The sequence below is a fragment of the Arachis duranensis genome, chromosome 8 (genome assembly GCF_000817695.3).
Source record: "Arachis duranensis cultivar V14167 chromosome 8, aradu.V14167.gnm2.J7QH, whole genome shotgun sequence".
Classification (NCBI taxonomy): domain Eukaryota; kingdom Viridiplantae; phylum Streptophyta; class Magnoliopsida; order Fabales; family Fabaceae; genus Arachis; species Arachis duranensis.
Window position 1 is genome coordinate 27098602 of NC_029779.3, and position 19954 is coordinate 27118555.

Sequence of the window (19954 nt, forward strand, 5' to 3'; positions counted from 1 at the left end):
ATAATATTTTATCTTAACCAAAAAAAAATTACAAAATGTCAGTGGTATTTTTTCTTTACATAATTGCATTATTATTTTTTTTTACAATATGTCAGTAATGAGTTGTGCTATTACTATAGTAGCGTAAAATATTAAAATGATCAAATATTCTTGTATTTTACATAAAAATTTCAATATGTAAAAAAAGTTAGCCTATAAAATTAACCTTAAAATTTGTTGAATTATTATTATAGTGTTGGCTTCCAAAGAAAATAGGTGGAGGTGGAGGAGGCAAGGTTGAAAGCAAATGAAGGAACAAACAAACAACCAAAGATAAAAGTGACTAGAAAGCAGAAACCAAAAGTGGTAATTGGTAACATTTTTTGAGTAATATTATTAAAAAGAATGGAAGTTTTATAGAAAAGAAAGAAGGAATACAATTTCAAGTAGGCTATATTTCCTGTAGTTTAACATACACATTGCTGGCAATTGAAGGAAATAATGCACTGACTTAAAGTTACAGAAAACTTATTAAACAAAATTTGATTTACACTGAATATTAAAGAGCCCTATATATTGAAAGAACCCCAAGATACAATAAGAAATCTTAATGACACAGAGCCAAATTCTTTTTTAAATAGATGACTCTTTGTTTAATTTCTTAGCCTCATGATGATTTTCCTCTTCTTGATGACCAGTATTGTTTTTCCCAACCAAAAGGGGTGTGTTATCTTTGTCCTTAACCTGTGAAAAATAATTAATTAAAAAAAAGAAAAAGAAAAAATAAATTGTCATAAACTTCTAGATATTATACAGTATGACAAGAAGAAAGAGCCAACAAAATTTCATAAACATGCAAAAAGATTTCTAATAGCCCAAGATGCAATTTGTAAAAAAAAAACAAAACTCAAGATAAAATTTATCAAAGTTTTTGTCAATAAAAATAAAAAACGTTATGTTTTTTTTATTATCTCAGTATCTTTGTATTTTGTGGCATAAAACAATTATGAAGATGATAACAAGTACCTGAGAGGATAATGGAAGATCTCCTGATTGTTTCTTTTTGTTCTCTTCAGTGCAGAAATAAGAGTACAATCCCATACCAAAAATGGCAACAAGTATTCCAACGATGTTCCTTCCAGTGAATGGATCATGGAGCAATGTGTAGCCAAATCCTAGAACAAGACAAGTCTTGAGGTGGCCAAGAACTTGGTACGTTACAGGAGATGTTTTTCCAATAACTAGGAATGTGCTGAAGTTCACAGAAACAGCTATCAAGCATGACAGCACAATGAATGCCTGAAATTTTGTTAACAAAGTAAATTCACCTAAGAATATATAAGTCACACTTTCATATTAAAATTCTAGCTATATTATATCTATCTATCAATAATGTTTGAAAGACAACAAAAAAATCAGCTAAAACAACCTAAATTTACTTTGTTTAGCATTTATTAATTATTGCTACAATTAATAAATGCTAAATAAGAAGTTGATGCTATTTTTTTGTCTCTAGTAAAAAAGTTAACAGATCATTTTAGAATATCGAATTGCACATCTTAAAAACAATTGGATTTAATAATTACCAATACTATAGGAGAATATTTGTATGCAAAGACATTTTGCTTGGTGAGGAGCTGATCCACTACAGGGCCTGAAACAAAAAGAATTGCTGCTTGGAATGGAGCAGATTGGTATAGCAACTGTGTGGAAGATACATTCAGCTTCTTCTGTATTGTGTTTGTAAGCTAAATTAAGCACAAAGTTAAGGGTCCAACTTAAATATCATAGTAATTAATCAATAACAATAATAATTACAATTATGTTCTAGAAAAAAATAAAAATTAAGAGTGAGAGCATTGAAGGATACAATTTGTCCAACACATGTAGTTATGATTGCTAGAAGGGAAAGAATGGATCCAACAAAATTGAGCTGAAGGTCTGTGATAGAAGCAATGCCAACTCCAACAAGTAATAGGAATAGAGAGAACTTTATTTTCTGGCTGCACAATGTTATCATAAGGTTTTGCAGTAAGTAAATTAAGCATTAATTACCCTTTAATTTCCAAATTCAATTATTTTGTTACTATTAGTATTTAGTACCTGAACTGTTTCTTTAGGAAAACAGTTTCTAGTAGCACTGTGAATGGTATTATTGCCAGTTTTGTCATCTGCAACACATTATCATATTTTTAGTGTTTATGAACTTTAATTTAATATTATGATTGACTTATGGTATTAATTAATACATTGAGATAATTAAATTAATTAACCTGGTAGAATCCAATGGAATTGAAGCCAAGGCTCAAATTGAGAAATCCAATGGAGATGCCATTTAGAATGCCAAAGAGCATGACCGTCTTCATGTCAATGGATTTGCTCACAAATAGATTCAAGCGTTGAGCCACATGAAGGGTGCAAAATGTCACCATCAAATGCCAACTAGTAAGTGTTGTGGCTGTCACAAATTGAAAAAATTAATCAAATGAGTAGTTTTAGTATCTCATAAGATGTCTTATAATATTTAGAATTTTGATTTAACTCTTAAAATATTTTGATATTACGATTTTGAATGAGGCATTCTAGTCTATGATATTTCTACTACTACTAGGTCAATTTTTTCTTTTAATTTTACTTAAAATCTCAATTTTTTATCTACTTAGACATTATGTCATTGTACACATTAAATATACACATGATATTTATTAACTATTTATATATTATCAAGACAGAAAAAGATAATGAAAATCACCGAAACGGAAGCCAAGATTGCTCATCAAGGCTTTGTTGCATATGACAATGGAGACAGAGGAAGCCACTGAGAGAAATAGTGCACCAATAACACCCAATTGGAAGCTTGACATCTCTCCCATCTTTTTCTACCAATAAAATTTCCATGATTCTTAGTTCAGGACTTAGTACATAACATAATCTATCCAATATGATGAAAAAGAAATGAAATCCACAAAAGTATTAACTTCAAATACCTATTATATACTATTGGACACTTAAGTCATCAAGAAGAATGTGTCCTTTTACTCTATGGTCAGTAAATCATAGTTCACTAGCACGTACCTTATATAGTATTTGATTAAGAGGATTAAACAATATAGATTGAGATCGACCTAGGAGCTATTATATGTTGTAATATGATCCCTGAAAGTGATCATCACAATAAGAGAAGGAAAAAGAAAATGTTCTTATATATATAGTTATTTTCACAATATACATTACATACCTTAACTTAGGAAATGTAGAAATGATTATAGAATGTGTTCGTAAAGGGCTTCCACAACTCCAATAAGCCACTCAAGTTGTAAGGTTAAGATGAGAGAGCTCTATTATAGATTTATTCTAAGATACAAAGAGAAATTGGAGGGTACAAGCTTGTATGGGAATGCTTATGCACATTTTTTGTGGCTTTATTTAATTTGGATGGTTCGGTTGGTGCCTAATTAACGCCGTTAGCTTCTTGGTGCTGGCGGGAGTTTAACGGCAATTTGAAGCAATATAGTCAACACATTGCATTACAAACATGTTCCCCTTAATAAAGAAAAAAACCACGATTTGTGACTTTCATTTATTTTAAATTACTAAAATGCCCTTGGTGTATTCACAAGAATGTTATGTCACGGTTTTTATTCTTTGGTCCAAAGCAGCAAAAAAGAGCACAGAGCGAGAATCGACCGATGAGATGTTAAAATCAAAAGGGCATTTTTGGTCCAATTAGTTGCTACATTGTGTCCCAGTGCCACATATTAAGGGTTTTCATGAAACAAAATACTAAACAACTCTTGACTCACAAGTCAGGAAGGTAAATGAAACCAACGTTTCGTTTTATTAAGTGAGGTGTCTGTCATTTCAAGCAACACTCTCCAACTCCATTCCAACAGACTTCGACCTCACTCCTAATTAGCTAATTACAAAAGAGGATTTAATAAAATAAAATAGAATAAAACAGTGTTTTTCTTATTTCTTCTTCAATTTCCTTGGATGCATGTTTCTAAACTGTCTGGATTTCATCGCATATGAGCATCATACAAATCATTGCATTCAATCTTTCTTTTTTTAAAATTTCCACTATGCGTAACTTTATGATAATAATAATAATAATAATAATAATAATAATAATAATAATAATAATAATAATAATAATATAAGTACCAACTTTTAACTGCAATCTCCACCTACTTTTGGTAAGGCAACACGATTCCCTCTCTCTCCCTCGACAATGGCAGGCAGAAAATCATTGTTTGGAAAAGGAAAAAGTCTTTTCCTCAATTTTTCACGATCTCTTGTCTTTCGATTCAAACGTCTTTCATGATTTCTCATTCGTCGTCTATCTATGATTTATAGTTGTCCTTTTACCATCTTTTTTAGGTGCGTATCATTTTCCTCAGAATAAATAAGTTTAAGAATATCTTATTAAAGAATCATGCCATGCTCATAATCATTCATATTCACAGCTCATATCTTTGACGACTCCTATCGTTGGATAAGATTCAAAATCTGTCTCTCCAAACACTAGTTAGTAACAACTGAAAATTTCCGACAATTGTTTTCTGTTCGTCAAAGACCGTTCACCATTCCAATTCCCATCAAAATCACAGAACAACGAGTGCCTCAAACCTAAGCTATCAGTGAAAAGAGGATACCCTCTCTTGTCGCAACTACTTTAGCCCTTTACCATTACTAGAACCTACAATTTGTATACTCGGGGAAAATGCTGAATCGTGCTTACCTTTCTTTTACTTTTTGTAACTAGAGTAGAGATGCGTGTCAAAAATGCAAGGATATTATCATATTAAAGAACACAAGCTCAGAAAATACACCTAGCACGTGGGGACTGGGAAAACAAACCAATAATACACAAGAAAATCCTACATGTACGTAATAGTAAAACATGTACAGTGGGAAGGCAGAGGAGGGGCTGCGGCATAGGTTCATTCGTTAACCTTTTCGATAGTTGTTGAGTCCTTCAATATATGACTTATCAGCATCATTCATGCGAGCTTGAAACTCAGCCCATTCATTTCTACATCTCGTTCTCACCTGAAAAGGTCATCACACCAAAAGAATCAAACTATGGCTCGTAATGTTCATATCATCTGTTTGGCAAACAGCAAAATATACATATGCATCTGGTTGTTGCTCTAATAAGACCTAAAAGATAAGGTAACATGAAATGGAAGATGTGAATGCAAACGACTGTTTGATTAGAGTGAACGGTGAAATTCACACGTCACATACCGCATCCCATGGTTCTTGTCCATTGTCAGCCTCTCCCTGAAAAGTTATTCATTCACATCTCAGAAAAATTATTTCTTGAAAATTCTCTTTCTCAGAAAAATTAAGCTACTGGATGATGACTAACCTGTAGTCCGAGAGAAGGAATTACTTGATGAACAATCCATTGTGAATCAACTACACCAATTTTTTCATGCGCAGGCTACAGAAACCGTACAAACTAGGTTCGATTAGAGCATACCATACTGGAGTAATTTCATTCTAGCCATGAGATGTAACCTCATATTTAGCACAAGATATACAGGTCTCCACATAATATAAACCCTTCAAATATTATATTGGTTAACACGAAAGAAATCAAAAGCTCTTTTAAGAAGCAAAAAAACTGTAGGCTAAGAAGGCTCGCTGACTTGCTCACTCACTCTATATCATTCCTAATTCAATACTACTCTCAATAATTAGGTCAAGTACTGGAGTCAAAGCCCAAGCTCAAACCCACTAACAATATGTAAATACGCATGGTTTCAAAGTCCTAGCATTAGGAACGCGTAAAAATAAATAGATAATGGAATCTGCTTACCTCTACACATCTTCTGAGAGAAAAATCCAATCCCCATCCGTGCACTAGGTCATTCTACAATTAAACATAGTTGGGAAGTTCATCAGGGTAATATTGGTTTGCATGCATGGGAAAAACAAAAAATCACCTATTCGTTAGCTATAACCAACATAACAAACAACAACAAAGCCTTATCCCACTAAGTGGGGTCGGCTACATGAATCAAACGACGCCATTGTGCTCTGTCATGTATCATGTCTACAGAAAGACCGTTTACATGTAGATCTCGTTTGACCACCTCATGGATGGTCTTCTTAGGTCTTCCTCTACCTTTCGCCCTTTGTCCATATTCCATCTCATCCACCCTCCTGACTGGATGTTCTATCGGTCTTCTTCTCACATGTCCAAACCACCTGAGACGCAATTCAACCATCTTTTCCACAATGGGTGCTACTCCAACTCTCTCCCTTATATCTTCATTCCTTATTTTATCCAATCGCGTGTGACCACTCATCCATCTCAGCATCTTCATCTCTGCCACACTCAGCTTATGTTCGTGCTCCCCTTTAGCCGCCCAACAATCCGTACCATAAAGCATAGTTGGTCGTATAGCGGTGCGATAGAATTTACCTTTAAGTTTTAAAGGCACTTTTTTGTCGCATATAAAACCAGATGCACTCTGCCATTTTGACCAACCTGCTTGGATCCTATGATTTACATCATGTTCAATCTCTCCATTATCCTGTATGATGCACCCAAGATACTTAAAACTTCTAACTTTTCGTAAGGTGTTCTCTCCAATTTTCACCTCTATATTGGAGTTTTCCCTTCTCAGACTGAACTTACATTCCATATATTCCGTCTTGCTACGGCTTATGCACAGACCATACACTTCTAGAGCTTCTCTCCATAACTCCAACTTCTTATTTAGGTCTTCCCTTGACTCTCCCATAAGCACGATATCATCGGCAAAAAGCATGCACCATGGCACAGGCTCTTGGATGTGCTCTGTGAGTACTTCCAAGACTAATGTGAAAAGGTATGGACTTAAGGATGATCCCTGGTGTAATCCTATACCAATAGGGAATTCCTCTGTCACACCACCTTGAGTCTTCACACTAGTTGTGGCCCCATCATACATGTCTTTAATTGCCCGAATATATGCGATCCTTACTCTCCTCTTTTCTAAAACCTTCCATAAGACCTCCCTTGGTACCCTATCATACGCTTTTTCCAAATCAATAAACACCATGTGTAGATCCCTTTTATTACTACGATATCTCTCCATCATCCTTCTTAATAGGTATATCGCTTCAGTGGTAGATCTGCCTGGCATAAATCCAAATTGGTTCTCTGTTACTTGTGTCACTTTTCTCAACCTCCGTTCTATCACCCTTTCCCATAACTTCATAGTATGACTCATAAGCTTAATCCCTCTATAATTTCCGCACCTTTGTATATCCCCCTTATTCTTGTAGATAGGTACTAAGGTGCTCTTTCTCCACTCATCAGGCATCTTCTTTGACCTTAAAATCTCATTAAAAAGCTTGGTTAACCAGTTGATGCCTTTTCCTCCAAGACCCTTCCAAACCTCAATCGGGATATTATCAGGTCCTACTGCCCTGCCATTTTTCATCTGCTTTAGAGCCTCTTTTACCTCGAAGTCTCGAATCCTTCGATAGTAGTCAAAGTTTTGATCTTCTTCCCTTGTGCATAATCGACCAAGGCTCGGAAGAGTCTTCTGTCCCTCATTAAATAACTCGTAGAAGTAGCTCTTCCACCTTTCATTAATCTTCTCCTCTTGAGCCAACACCTCTCCATCCTTATCCTTTATGCACTTAACCTGATCCAAATCTCTCGTTCTTCTTTCCCGGCTCTTTGCAATTCTATGTTAGCTATAACCAACATATTTTATGCAAAAGAAATTACCAAAAGTAAAATATGTGATAAGAAATAAAATAAATAAATACCTGAATCATATGCCAAACACATCGCCATGCTTCCCGAGAAAAGACAGGAGCCATAATTTCCACAAATCTAAAAGAACAAAATAAATGATAACGTCTAAGTAGAAAAAGAACATGACAATGCAATTACAATATAAGAATTAACTTTCAACCAAGGAGAAAGAGAGAACATACGCAGCACAAGGAGGCAAATGTGGATCGCTACACCAACCTGGTTTCTCTTCAGTAACCCTATTCACCAATACATAATTAAACGTGTTAAGAACATAATTGAAAGTCACAATGAAGCACCTCATTACATAAGTGGTTAAAGGTAGAAAACAGAAAGGATAAAGGAATAATACATGTGAACTTCACTATCCCCTCTCCTTTTTGTCATCTCCCATGTCAATCCGTTATTGGGCTCAAGACCAGGTTGAGAGATCTCCAAACCATGTTTTTTAATTATGTTGATAAACCTAGGCGAATAGATGCATCTAATTAACAAGAGGGAAAATTGCATATAATGTCAAATTTGAGCAGATTGAAAAGATGGAATACTCGTCTGGGTTGAAGTGTTCCACTCCAAGATCTTCATCCCAGATAAAAATATATTCAAAAGCTGATACTATATCAGGATGCAAAAACCTTTTAGCATACCACCTACAATACATCGAGAAACTGTGTGTCTGTGTGTGTGTTATAAAAAGCTTACGGATTAATTTAAATAAAAACAATAGGAAAAATGGAAAGTATATACCATTTTGTTTGTTTCATTACACTAACATGGATTGCATTCTTTGACCACTCATACTGATCCCATTCACTAGTCCGACCATCATAATGAAAGAGCAAAATTGCAAAATCATCAGAAAACTACAAAACAATTTGATGGTAAGTACATTTGAATAAAGTATAAAAGGGTAAATAAATTCACATAAATAAGCACAGTCCATCTCTGTAACCTTATTGACTGCAGCATTGATATTATGCCTCTGATCATAACCAACAGTAAATGTCACCAAATACTTTGGTTTTTTCTCCAGATCCTGCAGAATTTGGTGTTTCATTGCAAGCTTAGTGAATAGGATACTAGGGAAACAGATGTATTAATATGTAAGCACTATCTGTATAAGCTAACCAACATATTCAAGCAAACCTCCTCATACACTCACACGTAATAATCTCATTCATATGATTCATAGGAGTTACTTCTTGACAGAATTGAGATAAGTCTACATCTACACCACCCATATGGGCATTCTAAGCATGCACCAGGGGGAAATAATTTTGATTTTGTTTTCCTATATCATTTGCAACATAGATTAAGTGAAGGAAAAATTGCTAAACAAGTCGGCATGGCTCTCTGTTCACCACCCATTGACAACAAATGCACATGTGTGTGTGTAAGAGGGAGACAGAGAAAGAGAGAGAGAATTAATAATACTAAGAGAATTCTGAACTACCACAGATAATTTCATGCATAGTAAATAACTGCTTCATATCATACCTCACTTGGATCGCCCCATAGTCTGCGCAAATACAAATCAGATTCTGATACAATAATTCCTGGGGGTAGTAATTCTGCTCCGCGAGGGTTTGATGGAACATATATCTGTAGAAGTAGCATTTGTGAAAAAATAAAATAAAAGTAATAGACAAACTTGCAGCCATTTATGTTTCAGATAATATAAGTGCATTCCTATACACGTATCTAAAGAATAAGCATAGAACTTACCTTAAATAAACTAACTGACCCTAAGGCTTCAGGATTTACATTTCCAGAAGATCCTACTTCAAAAGAATTCTCCACATTTGAAAGTAAGCTAATCTGCATAATATAACAGGAGAAAAACAAGAAAGAAAAAAAGGGGAAAAAAAAGAGAAGATGGAAAAAAGGAAAATAAAAAAGGATTACACATGTCTGATGCAAAGAAAAAATAATAACAGTTACAAATATTACCTTAGTCAAATGCAAGGATGAAAGTGAAATACCAATAAAAAATCCAACAGCAACTCCCATAGTTGCTGTGGCAATAATCCTGGAACCCTCATTTGATCTTTTAACTACACTGCAGCAGAAATAATAAACTAATTTCAGCATTTTTGGCTTAGTGAACACCGAAAAACGAGTACGAAAAAAACGTGTTCTTACTTGCGATGCATGATTCTCATCCACTTATTGTCTCTGTTAATCAATTCAAGATATTTTCACCTGAGAGAGGTAATTATACAGACTATGAAGCAAACATATGATCCTTCAAAAACAAAAAGAGTGATCCCCGCATGAGCCACAAACAGCATAGTCGCCGGAATCAGTGCGCATTTTAGTTATATGCATGCATACAACTATCTATCCTTCCATCTGAGTGAAGACAACAGTGGATGCATATCATGCGACTTATACACAATAAAAATGTAATAAAAATTTGCATATTAGTGATAACATGTTAGAGATACAGAGAGCCAGAGAGTAACTACTTCCGAAGTTAAAAAACTTAACAGCGATAAAAAAAAGTTAGTAGCATGTTGTTTATTGCATTAACGAGTAACAGATTAACCATTTCTTGCTCCGATACTCCAACAACACAAAAAACTCCACTATTATCGTGAACTTCTAAACGACGCAAAAAACGAAACTAACGCTGCGTTTTAAGTAAAATTACCACGTCGAGAAGCAAACTGTGCGATTTCACAGCCACATTGCATCACTGATCTGCATTTCAAAACCTAAACGGTAAAACGAATACAACACAACACCGAAAATTTTCAGAGCTTCCACAAAACGCAAGCTAAACGCGAGCACCAGAATTGATTTGGTGGGGAAAAAAAATAAAGTTATAGCTACGACGAGAGAACGCATAAGCAGAGACTTACAGAATCGATTTCAGGTGAAAATCGCGTTTGCATTCTTCTTCTTCTTCTTCGATTCTCGATCGTGTTTAAGAGAAGAACTAGCGGAAGCTTTTATATGAATAGCACCGTTCTTGCCACGGCGAGACTCAAATTTTCCATTGTACGAATTTATAATATGACTAAACTACCCCTGCTTTGATTTTTCAACTTTTTTTACTTTTCTTTTGAAAAGGAATAATGACCTATGGCATCGTGCCATGTCGTAGAAAACTGACACGTGTGAAAGTTATTGCATGAATTTGATTCTGACCGGTCAACTCATATTATAATAAACCACTAATACATATTTGTCAATATTATTCATTTTCATTACTATATGAATTCATAGTTTCTTACTTTAATAATGATATCACGACCCAAGTGACACGTCTTTTATTAACATTGAATAATTGAATGAAAAAATTACGATAATTTCCGGTCTTAAACAGCGACTCCTGGGATATTAAAAGAATGTAAATTTATTAGCATTGAATAATGGTTCATCTTAGTCACTTTATCATTAATTAGTCTATTAGAGTTAGAGTTTAATTAATATATGTCCATATAATAAACATTATTAATAAAAAATTTAATTTTATAATTTTAACATGCCCTAAAAGTACAAAATAGATACACTCTTAAAGTTAACCTAGGAAATATAGGTAATGAGTTATATACATAAGGCCAAAGTAAGTGATTATTAAATTTCTCTCCCCTGCATCATAGAGATGGCAACTCTAATCTTTTAATTACGAAAACCGTTTTTTTTTTTTAATAACGCTCAACAATTTTAGTTGATGGGGGGCCTTCATGATTGATAATATATATGTCATGCAATATTTGTTTAATTTTGGCTCCTTCATGCAGTTTTGATGTGTGACATAACATTTGATATGCCAACCTATTCACTATTATCGCTTTGTGAGCAGATGCGAAGTACCGAAGCTGTGGAGGTTTTGAGCAACAACACTTTGTCACACTTATGGATGAATTTGGCAATCAATCACATTTTACCCAAGCCCCAATAATAATCTTTATGTTATTAGTTTGGTTATTTATGAACAATATTTTTATTAAAATTTGGCCAATATTTAATTAATAAAAAAATAAATAATTCAATACTATTAGATATTCTTTTAATATTTAATGGTATACTTTTTTATTTTGGTTGTTTATGAATAAAAAATTAGTTAATAAATTATTATATATATAAAATAAAATTTAAATTTTAATGCTTATTTAAGTAAATAAGTGAGTTTATCATTAATTTAAACTCCCCATTTAGGCTTATTATTTATTGAGACTTGAGTTTGATGTTGACAATAAGTGCTGTTTATTAGGTACTTAAGAATTCGGTAGTGATGTTGACATTCCTTTTGTTTTTTGGTCTGAGTGGTGACATTGATTGTTGGCATTAGGTTTTCTTTTTTTTTTTTACTTACATTAAATGTAAATTAATTTTTTGTCAGAATTAGATTTAAATTCCTATCAATCAACCATGTCGCTCTTTTTTTTTGGAGTAATGAATTGTCTTTTCTTCCTTGATTTGTTAAGCCCATTTAGTTTCTTCTTAGATGTTGTATAATGTTTGGGCTTTGTCCGATTTACCCACAAGATCAACAATGTTAATTATAATTCTTCCTTATTATCTTCTGAATTAACTCCAATTTGGCTTGAATATTATGTGTAAGTTTTACTTGTAATCCAACCATAGCTATGATCTATTGAAACTAAAAAATTGAAGAAATAGGAGAAAGAGAAAACAGAGATATTACAAAGCTAATTCCTACACAAATTCTCTGAGCTCTATCTGCTCAATGCCTCTATTTTTGTAATAAAAACATTGATTGGGGTCTGAAAAATACCCAACTTTCTTCACAATTGAACAGAGAGTAGTACTAGTACTGGTTAATTAACCTTAATTGTTAGAATTAAGTCAATTAACCCTGTACTTTTACACTAAACAAAACAAAACAAAATACTATATTATATAAGAGCACAAAGAATCCTCTGGCTTTCAGGAAACTCTGGTCATCTACCATAATAATATATAGTCTTTTTTTTTTTAATATTATAACTATGTGACTAAACTGCCCTCTACACCAATTTTCCATCCTCATCAGATCCCACTTTCCCAGCTTAGCTTAGAGGCAACTCTTTCATGTTGTGGGAAATATTCCTATAAGAATGTAACACCAAATGTCATTATTAACAGTATAATTATTAATTAGGAGTTTGTAATTATTTAATTAAGTACCTCCATGTTTTTGACAAGGTCTTTTGGTGTTGGGGCAGACACAATTATATGGCGAGCTTTGGGGCTGATGAACCCTTCCTCCACAGCTTTGTCAATGAATGATAAGAATGAATTGTAGTATCCATCAACATTCAGCAACCCCACCTTCCAAACACAAAACATTTCCATCATTATCATTTCACTCAATTTCTATGCATAATTAATTAACATGGAACACTTTTAAGTAAAAAATATATATAGTTGTTTATAAACGCATGAATTTTGATAGAACATATGTTTACCGGTTTATCATGGATGCCAAGTTGAGCCCAGGTTATGACCTCAAGAAGCTCCTCAAGTGTGCCATAGCCACCTTCATGCACATAACATAACACGACATACATAACATAATTACATAACATCATTATTAAAAAACATCAAAAAGGGACAACAATGACAAGTGGAATTTTTTTTTATTGTTCACGGTATCTCTCTATCCGACAGGTCAATGACTAATTCGTCGTGAATTTAAAGTTTATTTAAGAGTCTGCTACTGACCAATAGATTACTGCATACACAAAGTACGATTTGAAATCCCCAGTATTTACTTAAAAGACAAATGAACTGACGACTCAATTAATCCCTTTCTAGTTTCGGTTTAAAAGAAAAAAGAAAAACATAAAAAAGTGGGTTTGGACTTTGGATCCTGTTAGAGGGGGACAGATCATGGGCCACTTGTTTCTTTGGGCCTATTGAGGGTAAGCTACCAACTAGGTTCTTAAAACATTAAAACATTAAAACCACACACATCAAAAAAGGGAAAAAAAAAAAGGACAGAGATATATCAACGAATATCTAGTGAATTTGTGATATGACCGACAGTGATGTGGTAAGGATTAAACTTCATAACTGGCTAAGGACGAAGCAAAGTGTTTTTTAGCACATTGGAGGGTCAAGTGCCCAAAGCATATGCTATTGGACTATTGCTATGTGGATTAGAAAAATAATATGTGGATTGAGATAAAATATCTTCTTTATCAATGCGATGTTTTTGTTTGTTTGTTTGTTTTTTATTTGTCGGTCGAAAATCAACAATCAATTTTTAATTTCGTTGGAGTTCACCTTTTGATGAGAAAAATTAGTTATAAAATCTATACATATATGTCGTTCCTTAGGTTCAAATCCGACACATGACGTTTAAGTAACTCAAGATTCATTACATTACATATATTATTAAGAATTTAGTTTGGTACTTGCTTTATGAAGTTTGACCTCATCTCAGAATTTTTGTCATGTAGTAATGTAGAAATTGATAAGGTGCATCACGTAAGTTCAAAATTCTAGTAAGAGACAACGTACGTGGTTTTGTCCCAGACATGTCTGGACTCCACCCGTGGAAGAAATTGTATTATTATTATATTATCAATTTAATTATTTTCAGACACTTAATAAGTTTCTAATAGCACAGCTAAATGTTTTGCAAACTGAAACGTCACATGTGCAAAAAACTTGTGGCGTGTATCACTTTGAGGAAACAGTAATGTTATACAAAACCCTATTATTCATAGCCATAAATGGACGTAGCTACTAGCTAGGGCTTAGGGCTATAGAAAATGTTCTTAATGTATAGTTGTGCTCTTTTAACCTTTTAGAGCAACTCTACCCAATTATAATAAGAAAAGAAAGCAACATCACTAAACTCTTTTAAAGATGATGGAATCTTTTGAGTTTTGATAGGTGTTTATATTGTTTCTTGTTTCGTATATTAGCATGTGTTATCTCATATTGTAATGGTCCATGTTCATTAATAATATTGCAAAATTTACGAAAATCGCATTGTCATAGTCAAATTCATTTTTATTTTTTATTTTTTTAAGAATTTTCGTGTATTATCAATGTATAAAGCAAAGTTATGAAAATGGAACTCGCAAGTGATTCAATAGAGTTACAAGTTTAAAATTTAAAAGTTCAACTAAATTTTAATTAGAGTGAAATTTGAATATAATAAAATAATATATTTATGTATAAAAATATTTTTTAAATAATTTTTTGTATTTTATTATTTTGCTAAAATATCATACTAATTCGACTGATTAATCGATTATTTGATCAATTTTTTTAATTTTTTAAACAGTTTGTTGGCAGCTTATTTTTTATCTGAATTGGATTAATCTCATGTCCAATTTTTGGTTAATTCAGTTAAACCACGCAATTGATCCAGTCTGATTCTCAAAATTATCGTATAAAAGTTTATACAAACAACTAATTATTTAGTATATCAATCAAAATAACTAACTTTTAATTACAGTACTTAAAAATATTTTGTTTTAATTTTGTCTCTAAAATTTTTTATTTACATTAAATATATTCCTAATAGTTAAATTTTTAAAAAATTTAAAATCAATTCAACAATAATATATGACAACTAAATTTGATTTGCTTATATTAAAAGTTGTTCTTGTAAAATTATTGAATTAGTCCTAAATTTTTTAAAAAAATAATATTTGATTAAAAAAAATTATAATAAAATAAAATTTAGAGATATTTTTAAAATTTTTAATCAAATTTAAAGATAAAAAATATATTTGATCTCTTTTTATACTCTTTCTGTGTTGAAATTAAACTATTTTAAAAAAATGTGGAATTGAATTTGACTAAATAGAAAAGTATGTTAGAGAAGAAATGAAGATTAGTGGAAGCATGAGGTTAATGTAATTTGTACGAACCAGGTAATGCAATAAAGGCATCAGAATGCTTAGCCATCTCTGCTTTCCTTTGATGCATGTCTGCTACTGCCTTCACTTCCCCCACTGTTTCTCCAGTAAGCTGCACCCCAAATCAATAATAATCCAAATTAGAAAAAACCATGTCATAATAATATATCAACAGCTTTTGAGCATGTAATGCATGGTCAATGGAGTAGTAGTAGTAGTAGCATTAGGTAGGGGAATAGTAGAGGTGTTAAATAAATGCAATGATGATTGTTGCAGCATTGTGGGCTTAATTTGTAATCATTTTACCGCTTCTTACTCCTTGGGACAACCATATCTTCCTTACATTTCACCTACTTTTAAAATTTACGGTCCATAATATTTATAACCAATGCAATCAAGTAAATAATTTAATTTTGATACCATTTTTAATATAAAACTGTTTGATACGTATATTTAATCACATATTATATTAACAAAAATAATTATTTTTTATTAATTATATGAATAATTTTATATGATTATATAAAATATTTTATACTATTAATACATCAAAATTATTAAACTCATAAAATAATATCATCAAAAATGGTATAAATTATCTAAGGAATTATTTACTTTAAATAATTTAGTCCAACTCAGTATACACTCTTGCTTGCTTATAAAATTTAGCATAATAATAATAATCCCTTTTTTGGGGTTAATTTGTGGGAGTGAATATATATGTATATAAAAGAAGAAATTATGGGATATAAGAAGGTAAAGAGATATATGGAATTTGAGGGAAGGACAAAAATGGTGCAGAAGGGAAAGACCCCAGATTGCCAGGTGTATTGATGGATAAGTTTGAAGACAGCACCAAATTGTGAGCTAAATACAATACACATGAATACAATGTGATGAAACAAAATACTCCTAACTTTATATGAAACGTACATGAATAAAAAAAGGACAAATGTGTTATGACTCAGATAAAATTGGGATAACAAAAGTATGGCTGCAATTCACTTTAAATGTTGAAAAATTTTCAAAGTATTTTAAAAATGTGAATATTTCAATAATTTTAGTTATTAGTCTTAAGGTATATATATTTTAGGATAAATTATAAAAAATATATTTAAATTATTTTGTTGTTGACAAAAATAGACTTAAATTTTATCATCGAAAAAAAACACTTAAAAATTATTTTAAATTATGATAAAAATATAAACTCGTGAACTAAAACGTTTTACGTTAGCAGAAAAAAAGATGTGACAAATAAAATTTTTTATGTGGTAAATGAGATTCTGATGTTAACAAATAAATCACGTTATAATTTTTTTTAATGAAATAGGTTTCTAATCACGATTAAACATTTTGATACGTTTTTAAATTATTTAAATATATTTGAATATGTGAGAAGAAAATCGATAGAACATTTAGTTAGGAGAGTGAATGAAATAGAAGATAGACAATGGGTGAAAGGAGAAAGACTTAAGAATGCTATCTATGAGGTGGTCAAACAAGATCTACATATAAATGGTCTCTCTATAAATATAATATATGACAATACTCAATAATATTTTTTGATTCATGTAGCCAATTCCATCTAATGGGATAAGATTTTGTTGTTGTTATTACTATTTGTATTTTTGTTGATAATAAAATTTAAAAATATTTTATTAATATTAAGATATTTTAAGTAGATTTTTAGTGATTTATTGATTGAGAACAATGATCAAAATTAGGATATCTGAAATGCTTAAAATATTACTTAGATATTAGGCTACTAATATAGTACTATTAAGTCCAAGACATTGGAACTTAGATAAAATGAATGTAAGATAATTCTGTGTGTTTGCAATTATGAATATGCTTCCATAACAGTCCTTAACATTACCTCTCTTGGCATAAGTGTCTTGGGAATAACTCTGCAGAGAAAAAACAAGTTACTGAGATGAACAATTATATATAGAGAGAGAAATGTCATATCATATATCATATCATATCATATGATCATATCACATATTAAATTAGCTTAGCTAGCACCAATGGGAATAAATAATAATCATGATGATGCTCTCTCACCCAATTACATGGCGACCACCATCATAAACAGCCTGAGAAATCAATCCCATCAAACCAATGCTGCCTCCTCCATAAACCAGATCAATATTTCTTGACACCTATTAATTCATTAACAAACCAAATATTACAGAACTAATTAATGCTCTGTGTGTATGTGTTCATGAGAATTAGAAACTAAACTAGAAATGATGGGACATAATGCATCAAGGAACAGAGAGAACCCCAAAACAGAGGATCCAATTTGACTATGATAAAAACTCAAGAACAGTTAACTTCATGTGAAGTTGATAATTGAGAACTGTTAGTGAATAATTTAGTTAAATCTATCAAATTATTTAATGACTTTCACCTATCAACTTTACATAAAGTTAACTACAATTTACTGTACAATTGCAAATCCTAGCAAGCACAACAGTAAAAAGGAATAAACTTGGAGGATCAAATCAAAACAAACATTAGAAAACAAATTAAAACAGGACAAAGATTAAATCAAAGTAAAGACAAGTAGTGTTCCAGAGAAACAGCAGAATTAAACTCCTTAAAAGAGAAAAAGGATTAGAAATGGAAGATGCATTTTATTATTATGATTATTACCAATTCTCTTCCAAGTTCAATGGCAGCATCCTTGTAACTAGCTTTGTTACCAGGGCTGCTACCACAAAACACACAAATCCTCTTGAATTTTGATTGCTTCTTCTTCATATCTTCTGTTCCTTGTCTCTCCATCTCTCTCTCTCTCTCTCTATATATATAGAGATATCTTGTGTCTCTGCACGGTTTCAAAATGAATGAAGACGAAGAGAGGTTAGTGTTGATGGTGTATGAGCTTTTGGGTTTATGCTATCTTATATATAGAGAGAAATAGATTCAGAGGGAGACTATTTTTTAACCCTTAAAAAGTTTAATTTTTCAAAAAATAACTCTCTAAAGAGAGAAATTATATTTTGGTCTTCCGAAGATAAATTCAATTTGATAAAAAGTAATTTTTTATAAGCAATAAATGACTCATAATTTTCTCTGATTTTTTTTATAGAACAATTAAAAAATTATTCAAACAGTAAATACAAAAAACTGAGAAAATTTGATTTTAATTTTTTTTTCCAGTTCCTTTTACTTTTTGCATTCACTTAAAAAATTGTCAAAACATTTATTTAATATAAAATTACTAAATTTAGTAGATAGAAACAATTTATTTTTCTGAACTGACTATAAAAAATCATATTTGAATCTAATTTTTAAATTTTTTTAGTGTCTTTTTATATTTATTATATTTTATTAAACTAAAATTATTTGTAAAGAAAAAAGTAATTTTTCTAAACAAATTATTTTAATAAAAATTAATTTTTTTAAGAAAAAATAATAATTTATTTTTGGACAATAGCATAGAGCATAAAAACATAAATAAATAATACTTAATTCACCGTGAATTCTACACATTTTAAATATTTTTATCCAAATTTTTATACTATTAAAATTATGATTTAAAACTTTACTTTAAAGCGTTGAATAACTTGCTAGTATACTATCTTATCTTGTATAAGATGTTAAAAATAATTATAAAAAAGTTAATTGTATTGCATAAAAGATTCTTATTCAATAAAAAAGGATGGTAAAAAATAGAAAATAGTATAAGTTCCAAAAAAATTAGATGGATTGAGAATTAGAGATGCAGTGATTCGAAATACAATGTTTTTATTTAAATGGTGGTAGTATTTTTTAAATAAAAAAAGAATGTATACTTTTGCAATAATTTAAAATCTAATGTGATGTTATCTAATTAGATACTATCTGTAAGAAGAAATTTATAAAAAAATATCTGTCAATTACAAAATGATTAATGACTTGTCTATGGAAATATATAAAAGATGAAAAAAATTCATTATGAAAAAATAATTGGCTGCAATGTGATTTGTTAAAAGATTATTTTTAAAGATTTTTCTCAGTTTCGTCAAACTAAAGATGGTCTATCATACAAAATTGTAAATTTTAAAATGAGTTATGGTGGATATAGAATTTTTAATAAACAAGAAAAAGTATATCACTAAAAGTTGGAACTAATGAATTAGTTTTATGATATCTTAAGACTAGTTAAATTAACAATAGACAAAGAAGATATAGTTATATACAAGTTTGATAAAGTAAGTATATTTTTTACTAACTCAACTCCTTTGTACTGGTTTTACTAGCAAAAAATCTTTCTAATAATATAACAAGTTACAATTTTACAATAATTATTTGGAGAGGTTTAATTCCATCAAGAATTTAATTATTTATTTGGTTTGTTTTAATTAGTAAGATAAATATTAAAGAGAAG

The 19954-nt window shown here is 31.1% G+C and overlaps 3 protein-coding genes across 16 annotated transcripts; all 3 read right to left on the minus strand.

Moving 5' to 3' along the window:
- Positions 1-370: 370 nt before the first annotated feature.
- Positions 371-3387, minus strand: LOC107461748 (UDP-xylose transporter 1). 4 transcript variants are annotated; one of them, XM_052252531.1, is made up of 9 exons: positions 3218-3387; positions 2967-3135; positions 2732-2858; positions 2253-2437; positions 2083-2150; positions 1850-1982; positions 1566-1727; positions 1006-1278; positions 371-723 (listed from the first exon to the last, which is right to left on the minus strand). In XM_052252531.1, the coding sequence occupies exons 3-9, from the start codon at positions 2850-2852 to the stop codon at positions 613-615; spliced, it is 1053 nt and encodes a 350-aa protein (XP_052108491.1). In that variant the 5' UTR covers positions 2853-2858; positions 2967-3135; positions 3218-3387; the 3' UTR covers positions 371-612. The 4 variants fall into 4 exon arrangements, with proteins under 4 accessions (XP_052108491.1, XP_015935787.1, XP_015935786.1 ...); XM_016080301.3 differs by having other exon boundaries at positions 2732-2852; positions 3055-3135; positions 3218-3386; XM_016080300.3 differs by having other exon boundaries at positions 3055-3135; positions 3218-3386.
- Positions 3388-4538: 1151 nt separating this feature from the next.
- LOC107461759 (uncharacterized) lies at positions 4539-10721 on the minus strand. 11 transcript variants are annotated; one of them, XM_052252496.1, is made up of 16 exons: positions 10609-10721; positions 10398-10447; positions 9887-9919; positions 9695-9803; positions 9470-9562; positions 9242-9346; positions 8697-8780; positions 8492-8607; positions 8293-8394; positions 8097-8210; positions 7927-7983; positions 7756-7822; positions 5807-5860; positions 5354-5428; positions 5230-5265; positions 4539-5031 (listed from the first exon to the last, which is right to left on the minus strand). In XM_052252496.1, exons 3-16 carry the CDS (start codon positions 9904-9906, stop codon positions 4930-4932), a joined length of 1134 nt encoding a protein of 377 aa, XP_052108456.1. In that variant the 5' UTR covers positions 9907-9919; positions 10398-10447; positions 10609-10721; the 3' UTR covers positions 4539-4929. The 11 variants fall into 11 exon arrangements, with proteins under 11 accessions (XP_052108456.1, XP_015935808.1, XP_020984850.1 ...); XM_016080322.3 differs by having other exon boundaries at positions 9727-9803; positions 9887-9946; XM_021129191.2 differs by having other exon boundaries at positions 9887-9946.
- A 1697-nt stretch (positions 10722-12418) lies between these two features.
- LOC107461751 (cytokinin riboside 5'-monophosphate phosphoribohydrolase LOG1) lies at positions 12419-18450 on the minus strand. Its single transcript, XM_016080305.3, has 7 exons — positions 18235-18450; positions 17641-17738; positions 17453-17483; positions 15589-15688; positions 13165-13235; positions 12884-13027; positions 12419-12805 (listed from the first exon to the last, which is right to left on the minus strand). Exons 1-7 carry the CDS (start codon positions 18364-18366, stop codon positions 12746-12748), a joined length of 636 nt encoding a protein of 211 aa, XP_015935791.1. The 5' UTR covers positions 18367-18450; the 3' UTR covers positions 12419-12745.
- Positions 18451-19954: the final 1504 nt, after the last annotated feature.

Bases quoted from the DNA above. Each gene is read 5' to 3' on its own strand.
- LOC107461748 (XM_021129189.2), bottom strand. From the start codon at position 2,852: ATGGGAGAGATGTCAAGCTTCCAATTGGGTGTTATTGGTGCACTATTT. The intron at 2,151-2,252 runs GTTAATTAATTT...AATGTGTTGCAG, and splicing joins ATTCCATTGGATTCTACCAG to ATGACAAAACTGGCAATAAT. The intron at 1,279-1,565 runs GTAATTATTAAA...ACAAAATTTCAG, and splicing joins AATATTCTCCTATAGTATTG to GCATTCATTGTGCTGTCATG.
- LOC107461759 (XM_052252496.1), bottom strand. From the start codon at position 9,906: ATGAGAATCATGCATCGCAA. The intron at 8,395-8,491 runs GTATATACTTTC...GATGTATTGTAG, and splicing joins GTAATGAAACAAACAAAATG to GTGGTATGCTAAAAGGTTTT. The intron at 5,429-5,806 runs GTAAGCAGATTC...CGGTTTCTGTAG, and splicing joins CTCTCAGAAGATGTGTAGAG to CCTGCGCATGAAAAAATTGG.
- LOC107461751 (XM_016080305.3), bottom strand. From the start codon at position 18,366: ATGGAGAGACAAGGAACAGAAGATATGAAGAAGAAGCAATCAAAATTC. The intron at 17,484-17,640 runs GTGAGAGAGCAT...TTTTCTCTGCAG, and splicing joins GGTGGTCGCCATGTAATTGG to AGTTATTCCCAAGACACTTA. The intron at 12,806-12,883 runs GTACTTAATTAA...ACATTCTTATAG, and splicing joins ACCTTGTCAAAAACATGGAG to GAATATTTCCCACAACATGA.